The 26,733-nt window shown below is 43.5% G+C and overlaps 1 protein-coding gene across 1 annotated transcript in view; it reads left to right on the top strand.

The window, feature by feature from the left end:
- Window positions 1-26,520, top strand: part of LOC101637893 (guanine nucleotide-binding protein G(q) subunit alpha) — a 249,891-nt gene extending 223,371 nt beyond the window's left edge. The window contains exons 5-6 of the mRNA XM_004713824.4: window positions 14,976-15,129; window positions 22,273-26,520. Coding sequence (XP_004713881.1) covers window positions 14,976-15,129; window positions 22,273-22,463 — 345 coding nt within the window. The 3' untranslated portion in view covers window positions 22,464-26,520. The remainder of the gene's footprint in view (window positions 1-14,975; window positions 15,130-22,272) is intronic.
- The last annotated feature ends 213 nt before the right edge of the window (window positions 26,521-26,733 follow it).

Genomic DNA, 26,733 nt, shown 5'->3' with positions numbered 1-26,733 from the left:
GGGGGGCGGACAACCCTTTCACAGGGTCTCCCGATTCATAGCAGTAGCAAAATGACAGTTAAGAAGTAGCAACGAAAATTTGATGGTTGGGGAGACACCGCCACATGAGGGACTATATGAAAGGGTCACGGCATGAGGCAAGTTGAGAACCGCTGGTCAAGACGGATCGACACGGAGGCTGTACCACTGCTGGGGAGGCTGGCACAGGACCAGCCAGTGGCTCTCTGTCGTACGGAGGTGGCTGCGGGTCAGAAACAGCTTACCCGCACCACAACAGCAGCCATTCATTAATATCATTAAGCTATATATAAAATAAATCATTGCATTCCTGTAACCAGAGGTACAGTTCAATGTCTGAACAGTTTCATCTGCTCAAATTAAGGAGATTTAAAAGGGGAAAAAATCTATTATATGACAAATTGGTATTGTTTAAAAGTGTACTATAGCCTTTGGACTGCAGTGCACCAAGCCCATGATACAAACCCCTAATGTAAATGTTGGCAGTTCTCGTTGACCCAGTGGTGCGGGAAGAAAGCCCTGGTACTGCGTCCATAACGATGGCAGTCAAGGAAAAGCCCTTTGGAGCAAGAAGTGTGTGCGTGTGCGTGTGTGTGTGTGTGTGTGTGTGGTTTTAACCTTTTTAACCATCTCATTCCTTGTTGATTTCCTTTGTATTTGATCATTTCTGACTGCTTATGACTGACCTTCGGCTTCAAACGTACTTTGATTTCCGATCTTAATTCTCTGAGAGTCTCCATCTCAGTGGAAATTGTAGTCATGTGCCAGTAGTCTTTGGAGGTTGTTTGTTGTTTTTTTTAAAGAAGAAAGTACATTGATTCCAAGAGTTCCTTAGTGAAACGAACTTTGACATGTATTTGTTCATGAGCATGTCAATTCAAGTGGTCCCCACTGGGCAAGGCTCAAGAGTGTAATGCACAGTCATTTGTGCTCAGATCTGGAGGCAAATTCTTTTTTCTCTCTCTATTTTATTGGGGGATCTTAGAGCTCTTATAACATTCCATATAGCAATCATATCAAGCATATCTGTACATATGTTGCCATCATCATTTTCTAAACATTTACTTTCTATTTGAGCCCTTGGTGTCAGCTCCTCTTTTTTCCTTACAGGAGTACAAAGCCTCATCTTTCTCCCAAAGAGTGACTGGCGGTTTCAAATAGCTGACCTTGTAGTTAGAAGTATGAGTAACCACTCCGCCACAGGTGTGTGAAGGTGATGTTTAGCTCATGGGCTGTACAAAAACAGGTGGTGGGCTGAGTGGGTGGTGACCGGCTGAGCTCTGATGTAGCAAGGTGGCGTAAGCTAACGTGGCCACCAGACTCTAAGATAGGACTTCTTCAGGAGGGCGTGCTGTGATCAACACGATGTGCAGCTTAGATCAGAAGAAATAATGAGTGTAGCATTTAAGGACTGTGAAGAAAATACTCATGGAGATCACTTCTATGCACACCCCCCTTCTGCTACTCCTCACCCCTCCATGTTCCACACACCCCAACTGTAGAACATGCCACATCTAGTCTGTCTCAGTGGTTCTCAACATGGTCTTTGTCCAAGCATCACCTGAGAACCACTTAGGGACACATCTTCTCGGGCGTGATCCTGAGTCAGAAACTCTTGTGGGTATTGCCCACAGGTGTATTTAAAAAGCTCTCCTAATGTACCTGTTTTTAGTAGCTTTCTACTGTACCAAGCAGGATGCCCTTTTCTAAGGCCTACTCTCTCCTGCCAATGTGTCTAAGTACGTGAGACCAGTCTCATCAGCCTTGATTTTTTCAAAATACTTTTATTGGGAGCTCTTACATCTCTTATCACAATCTATACATTCCTCAATGTGTCAAGCACATTTGCACATAATTTTCAAAGCATTCTCTTCCCACTTGAGCCCCTGATATCAGCTCCCCATTTCTTTCTTATCCCTCCCCTGCCCACCCTTCCTCACGAACCCTTGATAAATTATAGATTATTTTTTCAATATCTTACGTCATTCTCTGTCACCCCTCACCAACTTTTCCATTATTTGTCCCCTTGGGAGGGGGTTCTAGATTGATCCTTGGATCAATTCCCCCTTTCTCCACCCACCCTCCTCTAATCCTCCTGGTATCTCTACTCTCCTTGTTGGCCCTGAGGGGTTTATCTACACTGGATTTCCTGTCTTGAGGGCTCTTATCTGTAGCAGTGTGCATGTTCTGGTCTAATCTGATTTGTAAGGTAGAACTGAGGTCATGATAGTGGGGGAAGGAAGCACCGAAGAGCTAGAGGAAAGTTGTGTGTTTCATCGGTGCTATACTGCACCCTGACTGCCTCACCTCTTCCCTGTGACCCCTCTGTGAGGGGATGCCCAGTTGTCTACAGATGGGCATTGGGTCTCCACTCTATGCCCTCCCTGCCCCCCCCCCCATTCACCTTGGGTGTAGTTTTATTCTGGGTCTTAGATGCCTGATGGAAGCAAATCCTATCCTGCTGATGTCACACTAGCTTGTGGGCCAAAAAATTAAATAGACACATGATTCTGGGCCAAAGGACTTCATCTATTAAAAACTTTTTGAGGCAAAGAAAAAAGGAGATCTATTATCAAGTTATTTTAGATTATTTCATATTTTATGCTCCCCTCCCCTCCAGATCTATCCACCTCTGGCCTAAAAGATTAGGAGTTTATTTAGATGGGTTTGGTGTATTGATACCCATCAATACCTAACTGCCTTGTGTAGATGGGTCATCTCTTGCTTGGATGATTGGCACTTCAGGGTTTCCTAACAGAGCAATTATTAAAAGTGTGGGAGAGAAAAGGTTGTTTTGGTCTAAGGCTGTCACATCAGAAAGTAAGGGGAGGGTGATCTTCTTAGAGCTGCTAGTGGACTGCACACAGAATTGTGGGTGTGGAGAGAGTTCTGGCTGAACCCTCCAGGTGTTGAATATCTGCATCCCGACTCAGTAAATGAAGAGCATCAAGGGAACAGAGAAGGAACGTATGTTCACAGTTTTGGATCACTGCTAGTACGTGTGGAAGAAGTGGCACGCAAAGCCAGAGGGTGCTGCTGAGAGGAAAGATGAATGTGCTGTGAAATCGTCTTTTAAGAAGTTTCTGAAAGGAGGCTGTCACTTGCTCAATTCACTGAACTAAGATACCAAAGAATTATTAAGTCATCCTTTTGTCTCCAAGTTCCTCTTACTCATGTTGTTCTAAACATCTGAGCACCCCTTTGTCTAGTAACTGGCAGTTGAAGCTCCTGCCTCTTCCCTCCAGAGGCTGTTTCCACATTCCTTCTTCCTTCCTCTCTCTTCTACAAGTTCACATGACACGGCCCTGCTCTGGAATCGCATTGCATTGCCTGGAAACCTTGGACCTGGAAGTAACAGGCAAATGTGTTCTATTCCTTTGCTTACCTAAACATCCTGTCTGGGGAAGATAATGTTTATGCATATGTGGATATTATAATATTTAAACCTTGGAAACTGTCTTTAAGCCTAGTAAGCACGTCAAATTTGATCTGAAAGAATCTCTTGCTCCCCGATTTGCAAAGACTAAGAAAATGATGGAGGAAATAAAATCTGTCCAACAGCGCTTGCTGTGCCAGTCGTTTCTCTTCCTGCTGTCTCATTTGAATAGCAGCGTGGGCTGGTTTGGAAGTTGTCTCACACTTTCTCATCCCAGCCACTTCCTGTATCTATCGGATCTTGCATTTTCCTGGTTTTCTATGAGATGGGGGGAAGAGCATTTTTAGAGATTGTGAGAATAAAACCAAACCAGTGTAACTCAAGTCAGTTGTAACTCATGGTGACCCCATGAGTGTCAGAGTAGAGCTGGATGACTAGCTTTTGGATGACTAGTTTCTCAGCAGGAGATCACCTAGCCTTGTCTCTGAGGGGCCTCTGGATGGACTTGAACTGTTCTATTAGCAGCTCAGTTTATTAACCATTAGTACCACCCAAGGACTCATTTTGAGGATACCAACCCAATGACGTCCACTCAGGTCAGTCCAAAAAGCATTGCTCCTAGCGTGTCCGTTCATTCATGACCACCAAAACTAAACCCATTCCCATCATGTCAGTTCCCAGTCATTTCGACCCTCTACAGTTTCCAAGGCTGCACGTCTTTCCCCAAGCAGACAACCTCAGCTTTCTCCAGTGGCATGCAAGTGGGTTTGAACTGCTGATGTGCACAGGTTTATCCCCAACAAAATGAGTTCAAATAGGGCTCTGCACACACTGGTGTCTACAGACAAGTGACTCATGGCGACCTGTTTCCCAGGTTTTAAATCTTCATGGTGTCAGACAGCCTTATCGTTCTCCTGTTTAAAATGTAGAGAAATTGAGGCAAAGCCACTCCTTGTATGAGCAAAACTGGCAGAAACGGTGTTCTTTCGGTTTCTTGTTCATCAGATGATCTGAAAGTGTGGGCAGATGGACTGTGTGCAGCTACAAGGAATGATGGGAATTCTCTGGGCCTACAGTTTGGCCAGAGATTTCATGTAAGTGAATTGCCTTACCCAGAAGTTCTCAAGGGAGCCATTTGAAATCCGTGATACTGGCTGCCCTGGCGCCTACTGTGTGCTGGGTTCAGCGTTTTACCTGAATCATGTCATTTCCTCCCCACAACCCCATGAACAGTGCTGTGTTGTCCCTCTGAAAGATAGACAGGAACTAAGGCTCAGAGAGGTGCTGCCGCTTGCCCAGAGTCGCACCGAGCCCTGTTTCAATCCCAGGTCTGTGGGTGACATCCCTGGCCCTCACCATTAGGCGCACCGCTCTGTAGTGTGTTCTCAGATCGTGCATGCATGTCAGTTGCTGCTCTCTCTCCCTCTGCCCCCACCAATAAGAACTTGGCACAGGATGTATTTGAGATGTTTATAATGTTGACATCAGCTAGGATGTATGAACATGTGACCCTGTCAAGATACAAAGTTAAACACACTGGAATTTTCCTGAATCATCCAGTGAGGAAACTGCTATGGAAGACCAGGGTTACAAAATAATTTTTTTTTTCCGGTAAGGCTTTTGAGTGATATGTCTTTTAAGTTATTGTAGTTACTTGCCCAGTAGACATAAAAATGTAACAAATACTTGAGAGAATATATTCCTAAATCCTTGTTAGAAAATTGAATTTTCCAATTATTCACTGTGCATCAAGTTATGAATGATAATGATTTTGATATGCTTTACCTCATTACGAGTCATTACATAAAAGCAAATTAACTAGACTTAGTTTTGAAGATGATAATGATCTTAGTAATAAGGAATTAGGAAGGTGTTCTTTAGTAAGGCATGGCTAAGAAAAAATAGGTGTTTGCCATAGCAATTACAACTCAAGAGTAATATTTGAATGTAATTCCGTCTGGATTCCAAAAACATATAATCCCTGTATTCTGTTATCTCCTTTCCTTCTCAATTCCAGAAGCTGGAAGGTGCCAACTGCACTATTGTTCTAGGCACTTTCATCTGCACGGTGTAAGGAGCATGGTCGATGGCCCCTAGGCAGTAAAACCAGGTGTGCGGGCAGCAGATAGCAGCTGTAACTCAGAGGAGCTGGATTTAAACACACTGATCAGACGCTCGATCCAGCCGCGCTTGTGTTTGTGCTTGGTATTGCCCGGCTGACACTCGTCCCCGCGCGCCTTACCTCGGGCCGGCTGCAGAGTGGGGGGACCCCAGGCATTCGGGGGGCCCAGCCATGCCCAAGGCTATAGCATCCTGCCCCCCAGCAGTGCCGTTGACTTGGCAACGAGGCCGCACAGGGGCCCAAAGACCAGGTCAGGGCAGCCAGGCCCGCGGCAAGGCGCCGTCCCAGGCTCCAATCACATAAAGAAGTTTGAAGAAAATTGAAAACTGTGTTGATTCAACCAACCGTTTCAGGCCACGGGCTTTCACTCCTAGAACCATAGCCCGATTTATCCCTAACCTGGTGAAGGCTCAGACGATGGTAAATGCTGCTGCGACTATTGGAAACCTCACCTGGGCCCCGTTTGGCACTGTGCCAGGGTGGAGCTGGTGTCTGACCGCTGCTCAGCTCCGCAGCTGAAAAGTAACTGTCAACGGTGCTCAGACTGGTCGCTTCAACGAGCTCATGGTGAAGGAAACTGCCGAGTGGTTTGGTCACCACTGAGGTGTGGCTTTGATTTCATATTGGCAAGCTCGCTCCCTGGGGGATATGGTCCTCCGTTGTCTCTGTCTGTGGGGCCGTCGTGTGCACTTGCAGTTATCCCTTCACGCGCCATCTTCTCCCGGAACCGCGAGCTCCTCCCACACGAGGACTGTCTTCAATAGACTTTCCTCCCCAGCACCCAGCAGACCTTCAGGTTACGCTGTTGAATGGTGGGCAAACTAGGAATAGGACCACGCGTTCGTTCTCTGGGGGTGGGAGGAAGGCGTGAGCCCAGGGGATGCTCAGGAAAGGGCTCCTTGGGGAAATTGGCCTGATCTGGTTCCTGAAGGATAGGGGTGAGGCCAGCATGTTAGAGCATACGCTCATGTAGCAGTGGGGTTTCTCTGGACAGGGGAGCCTTTGGTGGAGGGGCTCAGATTTAAAATGCAAAGGGAGTAGGCCACGCCAAGCTTTGTTGACAGATGGGAACAGGAGACTTTTCCCAGAAGGTAGCACTAGTCATGTTTAGCAGGGAGTTGGATCAAAAAGCTTCATGGGGGGCTTGGGAAAGTTCGTGGAGAAAGCCCATTGTCTTTTAATTGTGTTTTACCACGACTTTTATGAAGTACCTTCATCATGTCTGGAGCTTAAATAGAGATCTTGGAAAGTAAAAGGCCCCTCTCACAAGCGGGCTTGACCAAGATGCCAGCGAGGAGACTCGGCCATCCCACTGCTCTGTTGCAAAGACAGCCTGGGAGCAGGTACCTGCCCTCACCCAGAACCAGGCAGGAGCTGAATGCTTCCTGGTTTCACTCTCTGCCCCGCACAGCGCATGGAAGGAAGGATGGATCTGATCCAAGGGAGCTGGGCAGCCCTGGGGTTTCTGTGGATGTATCTGCAAGAGGCAGTGACTGCAAAGAAACCACCAGGCTTCCGGGCCTGTTGCTTCCCATGTCTTTGTGGGTGATGGAGACCCGTCCCCTCTCTGCCCTCTGTCTTGCTTTCTCACTGATGTCACAGGATGCATACTCTTCACTGGGAGAGACCGTTCCTTTCCGTTCAGGGGAAGCATGGGGTTGATGGGAAGGCGTTTGGACCCTTTTTGGACTTCAGGCAGAAGCCCAGCCCATTCACCCAGTTCTCAAGCAGCCCTGTATTAAGGATCCTCAAACCCTTTCTGGTGCCCTAGATTGACAGAGAATCTTGTTAAATTATAGCTTGTGATTCTGTATATCTGGACTGGATTCTCAACAGAAGGTTGAATTATATGGGCCCAGTTTGAAGCTCTCTGTGAAGCATGGTTCTCCTCAGACACGTGAGCACACTGTGAGGCAAACCAGCTGGTAGTAAGGGTTCTCTTGCAGTCCTCTTGTACGTTCCCGGTCTGGTGTGTGTGGATCCTTTCTTTAAAGCTGCTTCCAGTGGTGAACAGAACCTCGATGTTGTTCTGTCCGTCGCAGAGGTGTTTCCCGTGTTGCCATTTGTGTTGTCTTCCTTGGCTCCTCAAACCCTGCAGATTGAAGCTTCTGTAGTTGAAACACTAATGCCTTAGGACATGCAGATCCCTCCTACGTTTGAATTTTACTGAGTCTCACATTGTGCTTCAAGACATCAAGAGCCCCCTCCCCACCATACCCCAGGAGGATTTAGGAGCCTTGGTGCTGCAGTGGTTCAGCATTAGACCCCTAACCAGAAGGTTGGTGGTTCAAACCCATCCACTGCTCCACAGGAGACAGATAAGGCTGTCTGCACCTATCAAGATGTACAGCCCTAGAAGCTCTAATGAGCATCCCTGTTCTGTGCTACCAGGTGGCCATGAGTTGGAAGTGGCTCAGTGGCAATGGGCATGAGGAGTTAGTCCTGGTACTGTGGGACAGAGCACCTCTGGTTGTCAGCATCCTCCCAGGGAGAGAAAAAAAGGCTGAAAGGATTTCACTATGGAGGGAAAAACAAAAATCCTATAACATAAAATATGAATCCTCCCTCATCTTTCTAAAAAAATCATTTTTGGGGGGGCTCTTACAGCTCTTATACCATTCCATACATCAATCATATCAAGCAGATTTGGACATAGGTTGCCATCATCATTCCCAAAACATTTTCTCCTTGAGCCTTTGGTATAACTTCCTCTTTTTTCCTCTCCATCCCCCACCTTCTAATCCTCATGAATCCTTGATCAATTATATATTGCTATTATTATTTTGTATCTTATACTGTCCATTGTCTCCCTTCACCCACATACCTGTTATTTGTCCCCCTTTTTTTGGGGGGGGGCTATATATCCAACCTTGTGATTGGTTCCCCCTTTCTCCCCTTTCCCCCTCCCTGAATCCCCAAACCCTCCTGATATCACCACTCCCACTACTGTTCCTGGGGGGTTTATCGGTCCTGAATGCCATGTGTTGAGAGCTCTTTTTGTACTAATCTGTGTCTGGCCAGATTTGTAAGGTAGAACTGGGTCATGGTCGTGGGGAGTGGGGGTGGGTAGCACTCAGAAACTAGAAGAATGATAGGTGTTTCGTCGGTGCTATGCTGCACCTTGGTTGAATCATTCCTTCCTTATAACCCTTCTGTGGGGGGATATCCAGTTGTCTACAGATGGGTTTTGGGTCTCCAATCCAAACCCCTTCATTCACATCGATATAGTTGTTTGTTTTGGACCTTTTGATACCTTATACCTGATCCCATCAGCACGTCATGATCACACAGTCTGGTGTGCTTCTTCCATGTGGGCTTATTTGCTTCCCTGCTAGATGGCTGCTTTTTTAACTTCAAGCCTTTAATACCCCAGACACTGTATCTTTTGATAGCCGGGCACCATCCACTCTCTTCACCACATTTGCTTATGCACCCATTTTGTGTTCAGCGATCGTATGGGAAGGTGAGTATCAAATAGTGCCAGGTTATTATACCAAAGTGTTCTTGTGTTAAAGGAGGCCTTGAGGAGAGGTCCAAAGTCTGTCTGCTATCTTAATATTTAACATATAAAATATGTACATTGGTCTGTATCCTTTTCATTATAAATTAGTATAAATAGCTTTTGCCTCCTATTTCTTTCCTCTATTTCCTTTCAGCTTCCTCCTATCCCACTATTGTGCTCACCCTCCATTTGGCTCTCAGTAATTCCTCTCAGGTACATTGCACTTGATTAAACCCCACCAAGCATTATACACCCTCCTCGCCATCAATTTCACATCTCTTGTTGTTCCCCTTTCCCTGAGTTTGTTGGCTCCCCACTCCCCCTCCTCTCCCATGTCCACCCAGAACCACCAGTCCCGTTGTTCTTCCCACCTATCTTATATAGATAGACATAGGGCAAAAGAAAAACACAAACAAAAGAAGGGAGAAAAGACAAAAACAATAGATAGTTCCAGGTATGTCTGCTGACCCTTATGTATGTTTTCTGATCGTCTGATGAGGTGCCAAGCCCTGTCCCCTAAGTCAGAAGTCTATCTTCAGGGTTCCTCCGGGACTTGCTTACTTTGCTCCCCTTGCTGCCTTGTTGCGCTCCCTTTGTGTTTTACCCCACTGTGCATGCAGCAGACCGTGCACACTTTGCGCACAGTCTCCAATGCTGTCCTCAGTAGGGCTCTGGGTCAGTGAGGGAATGTCCTGTCTGTGGTGGGGCCAGCCCTATGGTCCTCGCTGTGCTTTGGCTGCTCTGAACAGGGATGTTGTCCCTGGGACTTGGTGGGACATGATGAGGCCCATTTTCTCTCTCTCTCCCTCCCTCCCTCTTAGTTTGCTCCAGTGTGGTCTGGACAGACCCACCTCTCTCCCCAGGCTTTATCTTCAGTGCTGTCCTCTGTGTTGCCTTTTTCTGGGGGGAGGGGTCAACATAACTCAACTTGGGCCCAGCTCCATCATCCTCTCTGTTAGTTCGCTGCTTTATGCCCAGTGTATTGCCCTCAAGGCTTGGCGCTCTGGAATGGGGTCTGGTCCCTCCCTGCTTTCCTGTGGAGACATAAACAATACCCTCTCTGTGGGTGTGTTAGTGCCCTCTTTAAAAAAAAAAAAAAAAAAAAACACCTTTTTTTTAATCTTCCCTCTCTCTTTTCCCCTCCTTTTAAGTCCCTCATCTTAATTGGGAAGAAAGGTTACCTTTGCATTGCAGAACTCAAGTCCTCAGCTGTAGCTGTCTGCATGCATCTCTTAGCATATTGCCCTCTGTTCATCCACAGATTTTAGCACTTTCCAATCCAAGTGGATCTTTGAGTTTGCAGCCCCAACCTCAGCTGGTAGCTTATTAGAAATGCAAGACCCTAATCTCGCCCCATGCCAAATCAAAACCCACATTCTGACAAAACCCCTAAGTGAATCTTAAAAAACCGAATCAAACTCACTGCCATCTAGTTGATGCCAAGGCATAACCACCCTGTAGGACAGGGTAGAGCTGCCCTTAAGAGTTTCCGATAGTGTCGGTCTTTACGAGACTAGAAAGCCCCGTCTTTCTTCCACAGATCGGCTGGTGGTTTCAAATTGCCGACCCTGCATTTAGCAGCCGTGCACAACCACGATGACATCTCGACACGTGGAAGTGTGAGAAGCCCAGTCCCAGCTCCACGCACCACTGTGAACTACACGTTCCTGCGTACATGCGTGCAGGCCTGCACACGTGGATGAGCACACACACCAACACACATTGTCCCAGCAATTAATTTGTTTGAAGGCCAAGAGATATGGGTACTGGGTCAGCTGCCCATTTTGAGAACCTCTGCTCTATAATTTTCCTCTGAATTCAAAGCTCAAGTCCCAAGCTGCTCAGGCCCCGTCCACCGGTATATGGCAAGTAGGGAAATAGCACCCCACATTGCATATTTCAGGGGAACCAGGCCAGTGCAGGGCTATGATTCCAGTGTCCTTCAGCACTGGGTACAGAGGGACTGGCCACCTAGACAAGTCACCTCTGGGACACAGTGCTTTCCTGGTGACTGGCCTGGGGGCTGGGGAGTGAGTGGCAGGGGCAGGTCACTGAATAAGCAAGAGCTTACTTGTGCTTGCTTATAAATCCACAGTAAGCAGTTTCACAGGTTTTTTGTGTACCTTGTTTCCTGGGTACTCTACACCTGTCATGGATTGTGAATTTGAAAAGAGCCTTTGATTTTGTGTGAAGGTGGCAGTGAGTTTGGTTTAAATGGATAAATATCAGCCACATGTTGGTAGTGGTGAGAAAGGATGTGAAATTGTTCACTACAAGTTAGTAAGTAAGCACAGGTAAGACCATGCGCACCTTGCTTATCGGGTTATCCAACATTGGTAAGAGGCCTCAAATTTGTCTTGATAGTTTTCATTCAAGAGGCCTCAGGTACCTTCCTCTGTATGAACCACTAAGGGCTGAAATAGCACACCTACTCATAGGAGTCCATCACATCCCATCTGGAAAATGTGAAATAAAATGACAAATCTTTCTAGTGCAGACTCGCCAGGTTTACCTACCTGTCCTTTCTGCAGGTCTTACTGTAGCTGTATAAACAGCAACGAGAAATCCCTACTGCCATCTGGCCAATCCCAACTCACAGTGACCCTATAGGACCCTATAGGACACAGCCTCATCTTTCTCCTGCAGAGTTGCTGGTGGGTTTGAATCACTGACCTCGTGGTTGGCAGCCAGTGCTTACAACAACAAATGCGAACACTTGCCAGGGATGCTGCTCTCTGATGGGCTTTAGATTCCTCTCATTCTTTTTAGAACCATTGCTTATCCTCTGCCTTGAACTTTTAAACCTATGAAATCTCAAGTTTCTCGCATTTCTCAGTGATTATCCATGTGGTAGCAGTGCGTTTGGGTTCCTATCATTTCTCAGTGAATAGTATTGCCAGACCTGAAAATGTGACTACTATATGGCTCTGATAATCAAGGAAATGGCCGTATGTGTTTAGATAGAAATAATAATACTTTCAAAGGCTGTGCATGCCACTTATATGAAAGAAATGTATACAGTGAAATAAATATGCCTTCAGCCATTGGACATTCTGTCAGTAGATCTGTTGCATGTATTAATCATATTTAATTATATAAGCAATTATAAACAGAACGGTAACCCCATTGTGATCTGGGGAGGACCTAGTCTCCTACAGATGTCTCCTCGGAGGTTGGTGGAAACCACTCCCACATTAGCAGTGTGGGCTGCCATCTAGAAGCTGGCCGTATCCCACCAAGCCAGGCCAGAAACGCCTTGAGGCATACTGTGTACCACACAGTATATCGAAATCCATATTACCTTGACTTTTTTTCCATCTGACTCAAATTGCCTTCAATTACTAAGCACACATGGTTTCAACCAAAAATTCAAAGCAGAAAATCCTTCTTTAAAAGGGTTAAAAGATTGACAAGTTTGGTAGTTAAGTGCTCTTTGAAAAATATACCTTATCTAGGAGCTGAAAATCCAGGGAATCCAGGACGGATGAGCCCTATAGGACCAGTGGTGTGAGTGGCAAAACAGGGAGGGTAAAGGGAGAATGGGTAGGAAAGAGGGAACCGATTACATGGAACCGTGTGTGACCTCCTCCCTGGGGGACAGACAACCGAAAAGTGGATGAAGGGAGACGTCGGACAGGGCAAGATATGACAAAATACCCATTTATAAACTATCAAGGGCTCATGCGGGAGGGGGGAGCGGGGAGGGAGGGGAAAAATGAGGACCTAATGTCGGGGGTTTAAATGGAGAGAAAATGTTTTGAGAAATGATGTGCAAATGCGCTTTACACAATTGATGTGTGTATGGATTGGGATAACAGTTATATGAGCCCCTAATAAAATGTTAAAAAAAATGAAAATTAAATTCAATTAAAATTTTTAAAAAGAAAAATATACCTTAGCAACTTGTATGGGCTTTTTTGTCTCCTTCCAGAAGAAAAAAAACAAGAAATTATCAGGATATCAAAGACTGCCTTCACTTGGAGTGTTTGGCCTTCGTAACTCTGCCCTATGGGACACAGGGAATGTTTTACATCAGGAATGGAAAATCTGAGTTGAAGATATAGCTTGTACCCAGGATCATAATAGTCATCCCTCGACCACCATTCATGCATTCACATTTATGAGTGAATGTGTCGAGGTCTATCAACTGAATTAATTTTGTATAATAAAAAGAAAACTCCAGCCCAAACTAACTTTTGAAATACAAGGCATTAGTTATTGTTGAAGGGTACTGAGTGTCTGTATGGGATGATAAAAAACTTTTGGAAGCATAATGATTAATTATTAGACAGCGTTGTGAATACATTTTATAATCCTGAATCATATACTTAAATATGGTTAAAATGGCAAGCCTTTATATAGCACAACAATTTTTCAAAATCATAATCATTTTATTGATATAGAATTAGCATCTTCCAATTCAGTGGTTTAAACATTCAAAAGAGTTGTGCATTAAGCATCACCATCATTTTCAGAACATCTTCTCCATTCTTGTACTCATTTTTATTAGCTCCCTATTTCCCACAAACCTCCTCTTCCACAGCCCTAAGAAACGATTAATCCAGTTACTGCCTCCTAGCCATTGTGGAGTTCATATAAAGAAGCATATACCAAAAATAATAATGATAATGGTAATAGCCAAATAAAACAGAAAAACTTCCATCTTTTTCTCCCTTTGCTGCTGCTTCCATGAGCATTGATTGTGGATCCCAGCAAGCCAAAATCCTTGGCAGCTTCAACCTTTCCCCCATTTATCATGAAGTTGTTACCTATGGGTCTAGTTGTGAAGATTTTGGTCTGGAGGTTGCAATTCTTGGTCTTCATCAGCAAGTGCTTCAAGTGCTTCTCCCTTTCAGCAAGCAACGTGTGTCATCTGCACATCACAGGTTGTTACTAACCCTTCAGCCAGAGCAGTGGAGAAGGGCTCAATCCCGTGTAGCTATTTCCATTGCTCAGAGCTTGCTTTCTGTGCTGGAAGAAGCACGCCCATGCACCATGCCTTCTGGGAAAGTAGACTCCCATAATATGTTACATGGTAGGACGTAAGGGTGGGAATGGTTTGGACGGGATGAGGAGCTGATAAGGAGATATGGACTAGAAGATAGAAGATGATGAGCGATGGGCAGATGAGTACAATGTTTTTGAGAAAAATGCTTTGAGTCATGAATGGCCTTGATTGGCGTCTTCATTTGTAAGAGCAAGCTGGTGAGTTTCCTGGTGAGCCCTTTTAGGTTTTCTGTTACCAGTGTAGGTTCAGGGGATGGCCTCAGGTAACAATGCACGTGAGTGCTGCTGATGTGTCTCTCCAGGTAGCGAGTACACATCACCACAATTCTGTATGAAAATTAGAGTGGGTCATGGAGGTAAACTGTGCTCTCAGAGACCGGAAATGTATGACATAAAAAAGTTTTTCCATACTTTTGCTTAGCACAGGATTGAATAATTGACTTATACTTACATAGTAAGTGGCAATAATTATAGAAATCTAGATGTGCTTTGGACAAAGAATTAAGTAACTCTCTTTAGATTTAGGTTAAAATAGAATTAACCATGTAGCCTCAAATAAATACAGTTTAAGAGACAGAATGAAACCTACCTAGTCTTTAATTCTGCTCTTAACTCTTTAATCATAAAGAGGTTAAAATGTGGGACAATCAATGTGCCAGATATAGCACAATTCTCCAGGCTTCGGACTTTGTTTGCTTTTTCTTGCAGCCTTAAGAGTTATTTCAGCATATCTATTTATTATTATTATTCTTTTCTGCATTCTATCCTGAGAGTTTGCACAATGGAAACAGCCAATAAGGATCATTAATCATTTGCATATAATTCACGATCAACTCCACCCATGGACTACAAAAATTGGATGCGTACAAGAGATGTGTACACTTCTTCACAGACTGAGTAATCTCCTCATTCACTCCTTTTTCTGTCTTGTGGTTTGTTTTTCTTTTCAGAACCGAATGGAAGAAAGCAAAGCACTCTTTAGGACAATTATTACATATCCCTGGTTCCAGAACTCCTCCGTCATCCTGTTCTTAAACAAAAAAGACCTGCTAGAGGAGAAAATCATGTATTCCCACCTAGTTGACTACTTCCCGGAATATGATGGTAAGTCAGCGCACTGCGGAGAAGCCCTGCGGGGGTGGGCACTCTCCTCCCGACACAGTGCAGATACACAAGGAACAGAAGACCCTCGATGAGATGGGCTGGAACAGTGGGCACAAACCTAGAACAATACGGTGAGGGGGTGCAGAACCAGACAGTGTGTTGTTCTGTTTGTGGCATTGCTGTGGGTTGGAACTGCCTCCGGGACACGTGCCAACAATGGCAACATGGGCCCTCGTGAGGTGGAATCAACTCAACTACATCTAGCAGTATCGAGGCTGCCTGTGCTCTCAGAAGCCTACATGTTGTGATTGATGGCTTACCGATTCAAGTTTGTTCTGTCCTTTAATCACAAAGCATTTCATTTCATGAAAAAGCTGAAAAGTATGGCTTGCGATAACAATTGTATGAGCCCCTAATAAAATGTTTAAAAATAAAATAAAATAAAAGGAAATAAAAGGTAAAAAAAGAAAAAGCTGAAAAGTCAAGAAAACACCTTCTGATAACTTGTGAAACAGCCGTATCAGAGGAAGCAACAAGATGAGGTAGTTTGGGTCAATCAAACATCAATTACTATGTTCCTCTTTGATAACCTCCTTTCATTTGGTGATAGTCTGACTGTATTTGGGGGAAGAAAGCCCAGTTTTGTCATCAAGATCCCAGACTCAGAAGCCATCTACCCAGGTTCATAACCCACGTATGACACACACTATCTGTCGGACCATAACGAAGTCACAGGACTTCTGCAGATTCAGAAGACTGTTTGTGGCAGATAGCATGACATGTGTGACATTTATAGCCCGGTGCCCGTCATTCAGGAAATATGTGCTTTCTTTCATGCTTCACGCCCCGATGACATTCCGTCATCCCTCTGAGGAGGATCTATCCTTCGAAGTTTTTCCTGCAGCATTTAAAATACGACGCACCCACTTCATTACTCATAAGGCTTTGCATTGACTGGGTTCTTAAAGACAAATCCCCATCCAAACTCTGAAATCCCAAAGAACTGGACACAGCCCACGCTGAGTAATGCTTATTTTACTGGTGATGAAATACATCCACACTCAGTTTACCTAAAACGAATGAAACAGCCATAGCCCCTACCCTGTGAGAGCTTAGGTTGCAGGGTGAACCATTTCCCACCCCTTCCACCACTGTGCTTCCAAGTCACAGCAGCCTCAAGGGACAGGGTTGAACTGCTCCATAGTATGTCCTAGGCTGTAATCTTTACAGGAACAGATTGTTGTACGGCATAATAGCTAGTGGGTTCAAACCACCAACCTTACAGTTAGCAGCTAAGTCCTTTGTGACTTTAGTTAACCTTTGTGGAGCCCCGGCTCCTTGAGTCTAGATTAAAGTTAGCCAACTACGGCAATAGGCCTATTTCAAAAATCGTTTTTTTGGAATATAGGCACACCTATGCTTTACAACACTCTGTCTACAACTGCAGAGGTGAATAATTGTGAGAGAGACCATATGGCTTGTAAAGCCTGAGATCATTTACTCTCTGGCTCTTTAGAGGGAATGTTGGCTAGACCCTGCTTTAAAGAGTATAGGGGCTAAAAGATAAATGTGCTAACACCTTGGACCAGGTGACATAGTTTCTTTACAAGTAACACAGACTTAAGAGCCTGGAAGACCAAGCAGCTACAAAAAGGTTGGTGGCTTGAACCCACTTAGCAGTTCAAAGGCCTGATGATCTACTGTTAGCTGCCCTCAACTCTTGGCAACCGCATGTTGTCAGAGCAGAGCTATGCTGCTCCCCAGGGCTTCCAAGGGGGTGAGTGCAGCTTCTCACTGCCATCATGCCAGTCCCAATTCATAATGACCCTAGAGGACAGGCTAGACCTGCCGTGTGGGTTTCCAAGACTATAACTCTTTACAGGTGTAGAAAACCGCATCTTTCTCCCTCAGAGCGGCTGGTGGTTTTGAATTGCTGACCTGGCAGTAGCAGCCCAACATATAACCCACTCCTTTGGACCAATTCTATCGTGTAACACATGGAGTTGTCATGTGTTGGGGCCAGCTCAAATATATGCCAGCATATAAGCACTTGACAGAATATTTCCCCTGTTATCCGAAAGTAGTGCATTCCTATGAAGCCTTCGGAAGCTGAAATGGCGTGAAGAAGCAATTACCACCTATTTATATGTGCAATTTAAACATTTTCCCCCAGACCCTAAAAATGGCCTACCAAATAACACATAAAACCCGAAACAACGGTAACATGGTCACTGACACAGTTCAGAGCTGGGGCCGCTGCATGCTGTGTGGCTCCCTGGCACCGCTCAGCCTGCACTCTGCACCTTTCATAGCGACGACCACCATATGCTGATTTCACTTCTCACCTTTTCTCATAGAAGCAAAGCTCCTCTTCAGATTTTCTTTCAGCTAGAGCAAAACTGGTGCTAACGGAGGTCTTTCGCAAAAGCAAACTGCCATACAGCAAATGGTCACGAAGTGGGGGTACTCACACCTGACATATTAGAAGCACACAAACCCCAAATACACACCACCTATGAAGGCATGTGCAGCCACGAAAGAGCAGACTGGTCTGTCCGGCATTGCCAACGTATGCTACCCAGCACGGACATCCTCAGTAATTTTATATTTCTAAGAGCTCTCAAAAAAGCTAGTTAAAATCTAAGATTACAAAAAAAAAAAAAAATCTAAGATTACACTTGACGGCATAGCTTTCTGAGATGCAAACCTATCAGGGATCGAGTTTGACTCATCTGTTCTTCTCATGTGGACTTGTACAGTGCTGGGACACCCGACTTGTATAAGGACAGACGGTCCCTGCTCACCTATGCAGAAGACCCTGAAACTTGGAGAAGTGGAAGTAACAGCACTGGGCGATGGCCTCGAGTGTTAGAAATAGTACGCTTTGCTGGTCAGCCAGGTGTTTGCCACCTGCTAATTAAATACACTTTCCTTTTGCTCTGCTGGTCCTTTAACAACAAATCCTTTGCGAGTCTAAGCAGTGTTGTCGCTTTTCCTCTTTGGTTATTTGCTGTACACCTGGAGCCAAGTCACAAATGCCTGAGACGGAATTTCTCATTATTTCTGAGGAAATTCTGGACGAAAGTTAACTGCCTGTTTGGGTGCTCACCTGTATTTAAAGAACACAGGACCTGCGTCACTAAATGGACACCGCATCTGGTTGAGTCTTCGGTACTTACCAGAGCCTCTCATGCATGTAACGTGAATCTCTTTAATTTTCTTTTCTTTTTTTTTTTAACATTTTATTAGGGGCTAATACAACTGTTATCCCAATCCATACACACATCAATTGTGTAAAGCGCATTTGTACATCGTTTCTCAAAACATTTTCTCTCCATTGAAACCCCCGACATTAGGTCCTCATTTTTCCCCTCCCTCCCCGCTCCCCCCCTCCTGCATGAGCCCCTGATAGTTTATAAATGGGTATTTTGTCATATCTTGCCCTGTCCGACGTCTCCCTTCATCCACTTTTCGGTTGTCTGTCCCCCAGGGAGGAGGTCACACACGGTTCCATGTCATCGGTTCCCTCTTTCCTACCCATTCTCCCTTTACCCTCCCTGTTTCGCCACTCACACCACTGGTCCTATAGAGCTCATCCGTCCCGGATTCCCTGTATTTCCAGTTCCCATCTATACCAGTGTACCTCCTCTGGTCTAGCCAGTCCTGCAAGATAGAATTCGAGTCATGGTAGTGGGAGCGGGGAGGAAACATTTAGGAACTAGAGGAAAGTTGTATTTCTCATCATCGCTACATTGTACCCTGACTGGCTCATCTCCTCCCCGAGACCCCTCTGCAAGGGGATCTCCAGTGGCCTACTAATGGGCTTTGGATCTCCACTCTGCACTCCCCCCATCATTCACTATGGTAAGATTTTTTGTTCTGATGATGCCTTACACCTGATCCCTTCGACACCTCGTGGTTGCATAGGCTGGTGTGCTTCTTCCATGTGGGCTTTGTTGCTTCTGAGCTTGATGGCCGCTTGATTACCTTCAAGCCTTTAAGACCCCAGACACTATACTTTTTGATAGCCGGGCACCATCAGCTTTCTTTGCCACATTTGCTTATGTACCCATTTGTCTTCAGTGATCCCTTCGACACCCCGTGATCACACAGGTTGATATGTTGTTCCATGTGGGGAATCTCTTTAATTTTCTCAGTTTGGGGAGAATCCAGGGATGCAAAATAGCCACACTGTACTTACCATCTGATGGTTAGACCAGCATGTTTTCATAACATGGTTACCCAAGAGAGGGCACAGAGCAGATACAGCATAGTCCACCCCACAGAGTTAAACCCACTGTGACGCCAAAAGCAGCAGCACAAGACATACCCTCATTACAGGTTGGTAGAGTTTTATGCAATAAAAGATTTTTTTTTCCCTCTGATAGGTATGTAGGGTGCTGTTTTTCTCTCTACAACAACTGCCTTTTCCTTTTACACACTTCCTTGGTCCAGATTCCCTCTCACTACAGTCATTTCTTTTAATGTTCCCACTGTGGGTGCCTTGGTGTTTCAGTTTGTTTTGCCTGTGAGTCTCCCCAGGAGATACATAATGCATATAGGAAACTGGTCTGCTAAAAAAAAAAAATGTTAGAGACATTGCTTTTGTTCTTCACGAAGCAAACCTGGCTGTCACATCAAGAGACTCAAAGCCTTTGTCAGAGGAAACGGCTGGAAATAACAAGGGCCACTCTGCACCGATGTTTGTATAGTCAACATGTTTACAGCATTGGAAATTTCACACTTCCATATTCTTAATCATAATGAGTGCCATTGCTGTATTTCTCTTGTAGAAGGGAAATTTGCAAAATTGTGCACAGAAGCTGTGGAATCTTCTTATTATCATGAGTATACTGATTTATTTGTAGTTCTTATTTAAGTAGCATCATTTGTCCTTAGAAACTTAGAATATTCCAAGCACTTTTCAGTGAACTCGAATAAAATGGAAAAAAATAGCCACTTCTTTCCCAAACAGGGTAAAATGCAGATCACACATAAACAGGAATATAAAGTTATTTTACAAAAAAAAAAAAATGAGAAGCTCCTTAGCGCTAACATCTCTCTGGTTTAAATTTTTATTTTTATTACTTGACACCGTCGGGAAAGCATTGGACTGCTAGCTGCAAGATCATCAGATCAAACCCACCAGCCGCTCCATGGAAGAAAGATGAGGCTACCTGCTCTTGTAACGATTCATAACCTCGGAAGTCCTGTATCTAGTCCCTTTGAGTTGGAAGTGACTCAGTGGCAGTGGGTACATAGAATGAGTTAGCAGTGTGGCATTGAATCATTATACAGATTATATATATATATTGCGGCACCTTTCATTCACTATGCTGACAGCCTTTTCCTATTTTAGGGGATGGGGTGCATATTTCTTAATCATCAATATGGATTTCTCTTCTGGCGCAAAAGTTATTTGCAAACATTCTTTTCAATTCCTTGACTTTAAGTAATTGTTATTTTCATGTCTTTCTCCTCCCAACTTCTGGAAAAATTGGATATGCATAAGGATAATCCCCAATTTGCAGTAAAGTGCGTGAGGTGGAAGTCAGGGTGCGTGGCTAGGAGTGGCTCACCAAGATCCAACTCCAGCCAATAGATCACATGATTCGTGACAGACAAAACACAAGTTCTGGCTCCTGGGAGTTCAGAACTAACGAACCAGTAGGGGGAAACACAAATGTGTGAGGAGGCTCAAAAAAATCTTAGAAAAATGGCGTAAAAAGATAATAGAATCGTCCACGGACTTTTTGAAGCCCCCTCATAGAGCACGTCTAACAACATAAAGACTGAATCAAGGTAGATGTTTAGTCCTTGACTTATGGTGAAGTTGTTACTCCTGTAAAGCAATACATTTAAAATTAATAATTTTTATCCAAGTAAAGTGAGTTTGCATTAATTCATTTCGATAAATATCTCGCATTCTTTTTTCAAAGTATCGAGGACAGAGCCAGGCACATAGGAGACCCTCAATCAATGTAAAATAAAATATAAGGCACCTGTTTTGTTATCACTTATAGTGAATTCAATATTGTCTAATTATAGTGTTCTCGGGAACACCAGTAATCTGCAAATGTGAGGCTGCAGATGACTGTTATAAATAAACATTTTGAAGACTTTTATCTCTAATTTTTAAAAGTTCTAGTAGCATATAGTTTACAGTGGTTGTGCAATAATCATCACAATTTTAGTATATTTTCTTAATTTTGTGCTCATTGTTATTAGCACCCCATTTCCCCCCAACTTTCCCTGCCATAACTCTAAGAAACTATTATTCTACTTACTATCACTATAACTTTACTGAGATAGTTTATTGTGCCAGCCTGGCCAATAAACACAAGTGGGATTAATTGAAGGGTGGAGAGATAAATGGTTCGGTGAGTCTCGCCTTTCTTGGCTCTTGCTCTTTGGTCATCGGACCAGTGTGTGGCTGCCTTGCTTGTTCTGTGCCTCAATTTAGAGGCTACACTACCTGTGGGACGTCTAGCCTGTGGACTTTGTCGCTGTAAGTTGAGGTCCCTTTAAGACCACATGATTGAAGTTTACATCTCTGGAGCTGGGGACTGGCAGTTGGTGACCTGGCTGACAGTTCGTGACCTGCCTTGCTATTTGCTGCTGTGCTTATATAGCCTAGCTCTCTCTACAGAAGATCTGGCAACCCTCAAGACTCAAAGGACTGCCAGTGTCTCACAACTCTCTCACGAGAGTGAGTTGCACTGAGCCATTTGTACTGCTTTATAATTTAACAGTTCATTTCTTGTGTTATGTATTTATCTATCTTTATAAATATAAATATATATATATAAAATTACTAGTAATCTGGTTTTGTTTCTCTAGAGAACCCTGTCTAACACATTTATCTATTTACCTATCTGGATTTCATATAAAGAAAATCCAACACCCCCCCGCCACTCCAAAAGTCAAGAACAATAGCAAAACAGAAAAGCCTCGATCCAAAAGAATACAGAAAACAATACAATGCATGTGAAATGATAAAGAGGAAAGATTGCATAAAGAGGAAAGATTGCACATTGTAGCATTGGGGGAATTATTATAACAGATCATTTCAATGCAGGAAATGAGGAAGAAATGAAAACCAGACCAACTAACCCATAGTCCCTCTCCTTCCTTGGCTAACAGGACCCCAGAGAGATGCCCAGGCAGCTCGAGAATTCATCCTGAAGATGTTCGTGGACCTGAACCCAGACAGTGACAAAATAATCTACTCCCACTTCACGTGCGCCACCGACACCGAGAACATCCGCTTTGTCTTCGCGGCCGTCAAGGACACCATCCTCCAGCTGAATCTGAAAGAGTACAATCTGGTCTAACCGTGCCTCCGAGACGCCCGCCCTCCCCCTCCCTGGGGGGCTGTGAAGACATACAAGAGGGACTGTACTTCTGTGGAAAACAATTTGCATAGTACTAATTTATTGCTGTCCTGGTCTCTGTGTGAGCGTGTCCACAGAGTTTGTAGTAAATATTATGATTTTATTTAAACTATACAGAGATTAAACAGAGGATGCTGAAGAACAGTCCCAGCACCTTTCCTCTCTCTCTTTTTTTCAGGCAAAACCTTGTGACTAGATGTATTTTCAATTCTCAGTCATGCACTCACAGAAATAAGAGTTCTCTCTCTCTCTCTCTCTCTCTCTCTCTCTCTCTCTTTGTCTCGCTCTCATTTTTCTTTTCTATTGAGCCAAACAAAGCCGATTTCCCTTTTTCCTAGCACATGTCTCCCTCTTGATTTTGCCCAGATTACTACGGACTTTTTCCTAGTTCCATTCTTGGTTGGGTTTTACTCTGAATGATACTGTCAAGATGATGCCATTCACGTTAAGCCATGATACATCAGCTTAATTAATTTAAGCATGCAGTTTTTGCTGGAGGACTATAAGTATTGTCATGGTTTTAAATGTATTTCTCCAGATATAGGTGTAGACATTTTTAAAAATAATTGTCTTGTCCCGCTTTGGAATAGATGGTGATGGTGGATGCGCAGATTAACGGCTATTTATCACTTCTTTGGGATTTTTATCTTCAGCCATAACTCAGTTACTCAGTGACGGGCACAGGAGTCAGCAGGGCAAAGGCAAAGGCCACAGAAAGATTTCTTTCTGGTAAGATGCCGTTCTCCTTTCTTCCTCCTTCCTTGCTTTTTCTCCTCCTCCTCAACCACCACCACCGCCCCATTCTTTCTTTAAATCACAGATGCCAAAAAACACGCCAAGAGACACTACACTTCCCAAAACCTTCTAGCAGTTTCCTCTTTGTTTCCTACTCAAGGAACCCTGCTCCTGTTTTTCCTCTTTTTTCCCTCCTTAGTGTTTGGGCCACAATGTTAAAATAACTTTTATTATAGATGTGTGCTTCCAAAGCTGGCTTTTTATTTTTTTTAAATAGCATAAAGCATAATAAAAAAAATAATGAAAATGTAAGAGAGAAAGAACAACGGGCTGAGAAGGCACCTGACAAGCAGCTGCCAAACAATTGGCAAGTGTACATTTGAGTCTCATGGTCCATTCTTTTCTTTGCTCCCCTTATAATCACGTCACTTAGCGTCCATGTCCAGGTGTCCAAAACGGCTTTGTGGAATAGTGTGCTGTGTGGTGCAACATGACATCTGCTTGCGTCTCTATTTCAAGCCAGTTTTACCCTCTCCCTCTGTCTCCAGGAGAGCAAACCTGCCAAGAAATTGGTTTTTAATATTATTCTGACACCTTTAATTTGCAAACTCCCTGAAATTATTGATGATAATTTCCCACCTCTGGGATCTTCTTGAAATGGTGGCTGGGTAAACTGAACTTACTGAAGATGTGTGGACTCAGTTCAGGAAGTAGCCTCTTAATGTTCTCTAGAGCATGTATTGATGTAACTGAACCTACTAGGGGAGATTGTTGGAGCCCTAGCTGCAAATTTCAACAATGCCAAAAGAAAAAGGGCAAACCCAGCAACAACAACAAAAACACAACAGTATGTATATTAGTGAGCTTCTGTCCGGCAACTTGATTCAAAACATGATGTTTGAAAGCTGCTGAGAAGATAGAAACAGGCCCTGCTTTGGGCCTCAGTTTAACGTCACTGCTATTTGACAGTAGAGTGCGCTTCCCTATGATTCCTCCTTTTGAAACAACAAAAGGGAGGGAGAGAGTTGATGGCTTACTGGATGAGACCAAAGTTACTGGGTAGTAACGAATATTCTCATTCTTTCCTCTCCCAAAACATGGGCTCCTTCTCTTTTCCTTCCTCAGAAACCACCTGTGATTTAAGTAGCAAGCAGACTGTCTGTAGGTATAGTGCTCTAATCATTGTACATACATCTCTCTGTCTGGATATTGCAACATTCATACTGGCTTTGTAATCATTAATTTTTTTGGCAGACTGAATGTGCTGTGTTGATATGTATCTATGTAATTGTATGTCTTATAGCTAATTCACATTTTGAATAATGTTATTTTATTTACTTTTTTAAGAGAGGACAGTGTAAATTTGTCAGTTTTTTTCTGACTAGGGATATTTTTTTCCATTTAGTAAAGAAGAAAACAAACAAACAAAACCTTATAATCCTACAGAGCGGTACTAGCATCGTGCTGTATAAAATCATTTGCACATTCCTGAGTAGAGGTATACTGGTTATGAGACCCAAAGGTAATTTCATAGCAAAAGACATAAAATCAGTTGGAGTTTTTATACAAACATGGGAACCAACTTTGTAGAACTTTTGCCATTTGACCTAGGATTGGAATATGAGCTTTTATACAATTCATATTCTTATTTGGCAAATGCACAGTTTAGTATTACCTCTCTGATGACCTTTATTAGAAAGGCAGTTTTAGAAGCTATTGTGATCCACTAAGGAAACGTTTTAAAGCTAGAGACCACTGCTTCGCCTGAAAGGGCAATCTTACATTTGGTGCAGCAAAAAAAAAAAAAGTAAACAACAACATTTGAAGGCTTACAGTGTGTATAGCAAAAACCTCATCATGAGATCATAAGTGTTACAGTTTTAGGGAATCATGATATTCTATTTAATAGAGCTATAGTAGATATAGTTGATTAAACCTGATCTCAAAGCTCAAAGCAGCTGAGCAAACAGGAAAAGCTTGTTCTATTTGTCTTTAAGAAGCTAGAATGGAATTTGCTATGCAGAACCAAGATTTGTGGCTTCACGGTTCACTTTAGGGTGCATGACAAGATCCCTTCTCTTGAGAAAGGAAAAAATTGATCACCCTTGCCACAGTGACTCAGAGAAACCCACTTTTATCCACACTAGTCAATCGAAGCTAAAGGGTTCTCTTTTTTGTTCCTTTGGGGTTTTATTGAAGGGCTAGGGGTGGGAAGGGAAAATGAAGTTTACTCATGCTTTATATTCTATTGTGATTGCAAGTGTTATAAGGGTGTGCCACCGGGCTTCTCCTGTTGACGCACTAGGTAACACAGGCCTGTGGCACATTTTAGGGTGACTTGGCATGTCTTATTCAGAAGCAAACGCAAGAAAAACACAAGCATCTCTCTTCAGCATACCGGGGCTGGTAGCCGCTTCATGACTCACTCACCTCATTGCAGTACCCGCTTACAGCTGATTTTTCCCGTTTGCAGAAGGTCCAGCAGCGGTTCAGCCCTCAGACAAGTCCTTATTCGTAAATCGGGGTTCCTGCCATGCCTTACACAGTTTAAATTCAGAAGTTCGTGCTCTTAATTAAACAAAGGCAGAGAACGCACACATTCAAAAACAAAGCAAATCCCCTCAAAAGGTCTTTTTTTTTGTTTTAAACATTTCAGTATAGAGAGCTCTATTGAATGTCAGGAACAGGTAAACGGGGTGGGGGTGGGGGTCTTCCTAGGGACCTGCGTATGCTGTGTATTTAACAGATGATGTTTCCAGAAGGTATTTGAAGAACACCTTAAACTTTTTTTGTTGTTGTTTTCATTTGGTAGGGTAACCAGCAGGTCTAATATTTTTTAAAGAGGTAATTCAACTAAAGGGCAATTTACTTTTTGTACTTCAGACTCTTGGTTGTCAAGGTGTATGAACTGTAATTTAAAAATTTATACTGCCACTTGAATATTAGTTTTAGTTGTCATAAGGTAGAAATTGGTATAAAAAAAGAAAAGAAAAGCTGTTTGTGCTGGATTTTGGTCAAACTGATTTTATTTGCAAAAAATAAATAAATAATGGGGAAAAAAGGACTGCTTAATGAGATACTGCAAGGCTCAGATATTGATTAAAAATAGCTTTCAAATTACCCTCAACTTCCCTTTGTTTTCAGTTTCAAAAAAATTGAAATAAAATATTAGCAGAATGTTAACCCATATAAAAATAAAGTGTTCCCAAATATTGTAATGTATATTGCTGCTCTTCTTAAAATTAAAAAGGGTTTAAAACCACTTAATTGGTAATTAAACAACCTCTCAATTTATAACAAATAAGGTGTGCTTGGTGTACATTCCTATTTTCTTCCAAAGCGAGATCTTTGGTTAGAAACATGTAAAAATTAACACTAGTGATATTATACGTTTATTTATCTCTACGTATTTCCAGCATATGTAGCGTTAATTGATCTGTCCTGGTAACTGTGTTTTTGGGGGTCTCATTTTAAT

Source organism: Echinops telfairi, unplaced genomic scaffold, assembly GCF_000313985.2.
Source record: "Echinops telfairi isolate 266 unplaced genomic scaffold, ASM31398v2 ScPeMD7_22;HRSCAF=79, whole genome shotgun sequence".
Lineage (NCBI taxonomy): Eukaryota > Metazoa > Chordata > Mammalia > Afrosoricida > Tenrecidae > Echinops > Echinops telfairi.
Note: the sequence above shows the minus strand (reverse complement) of the source record. Positions and strands in the feature narration are given on the sequence as shown.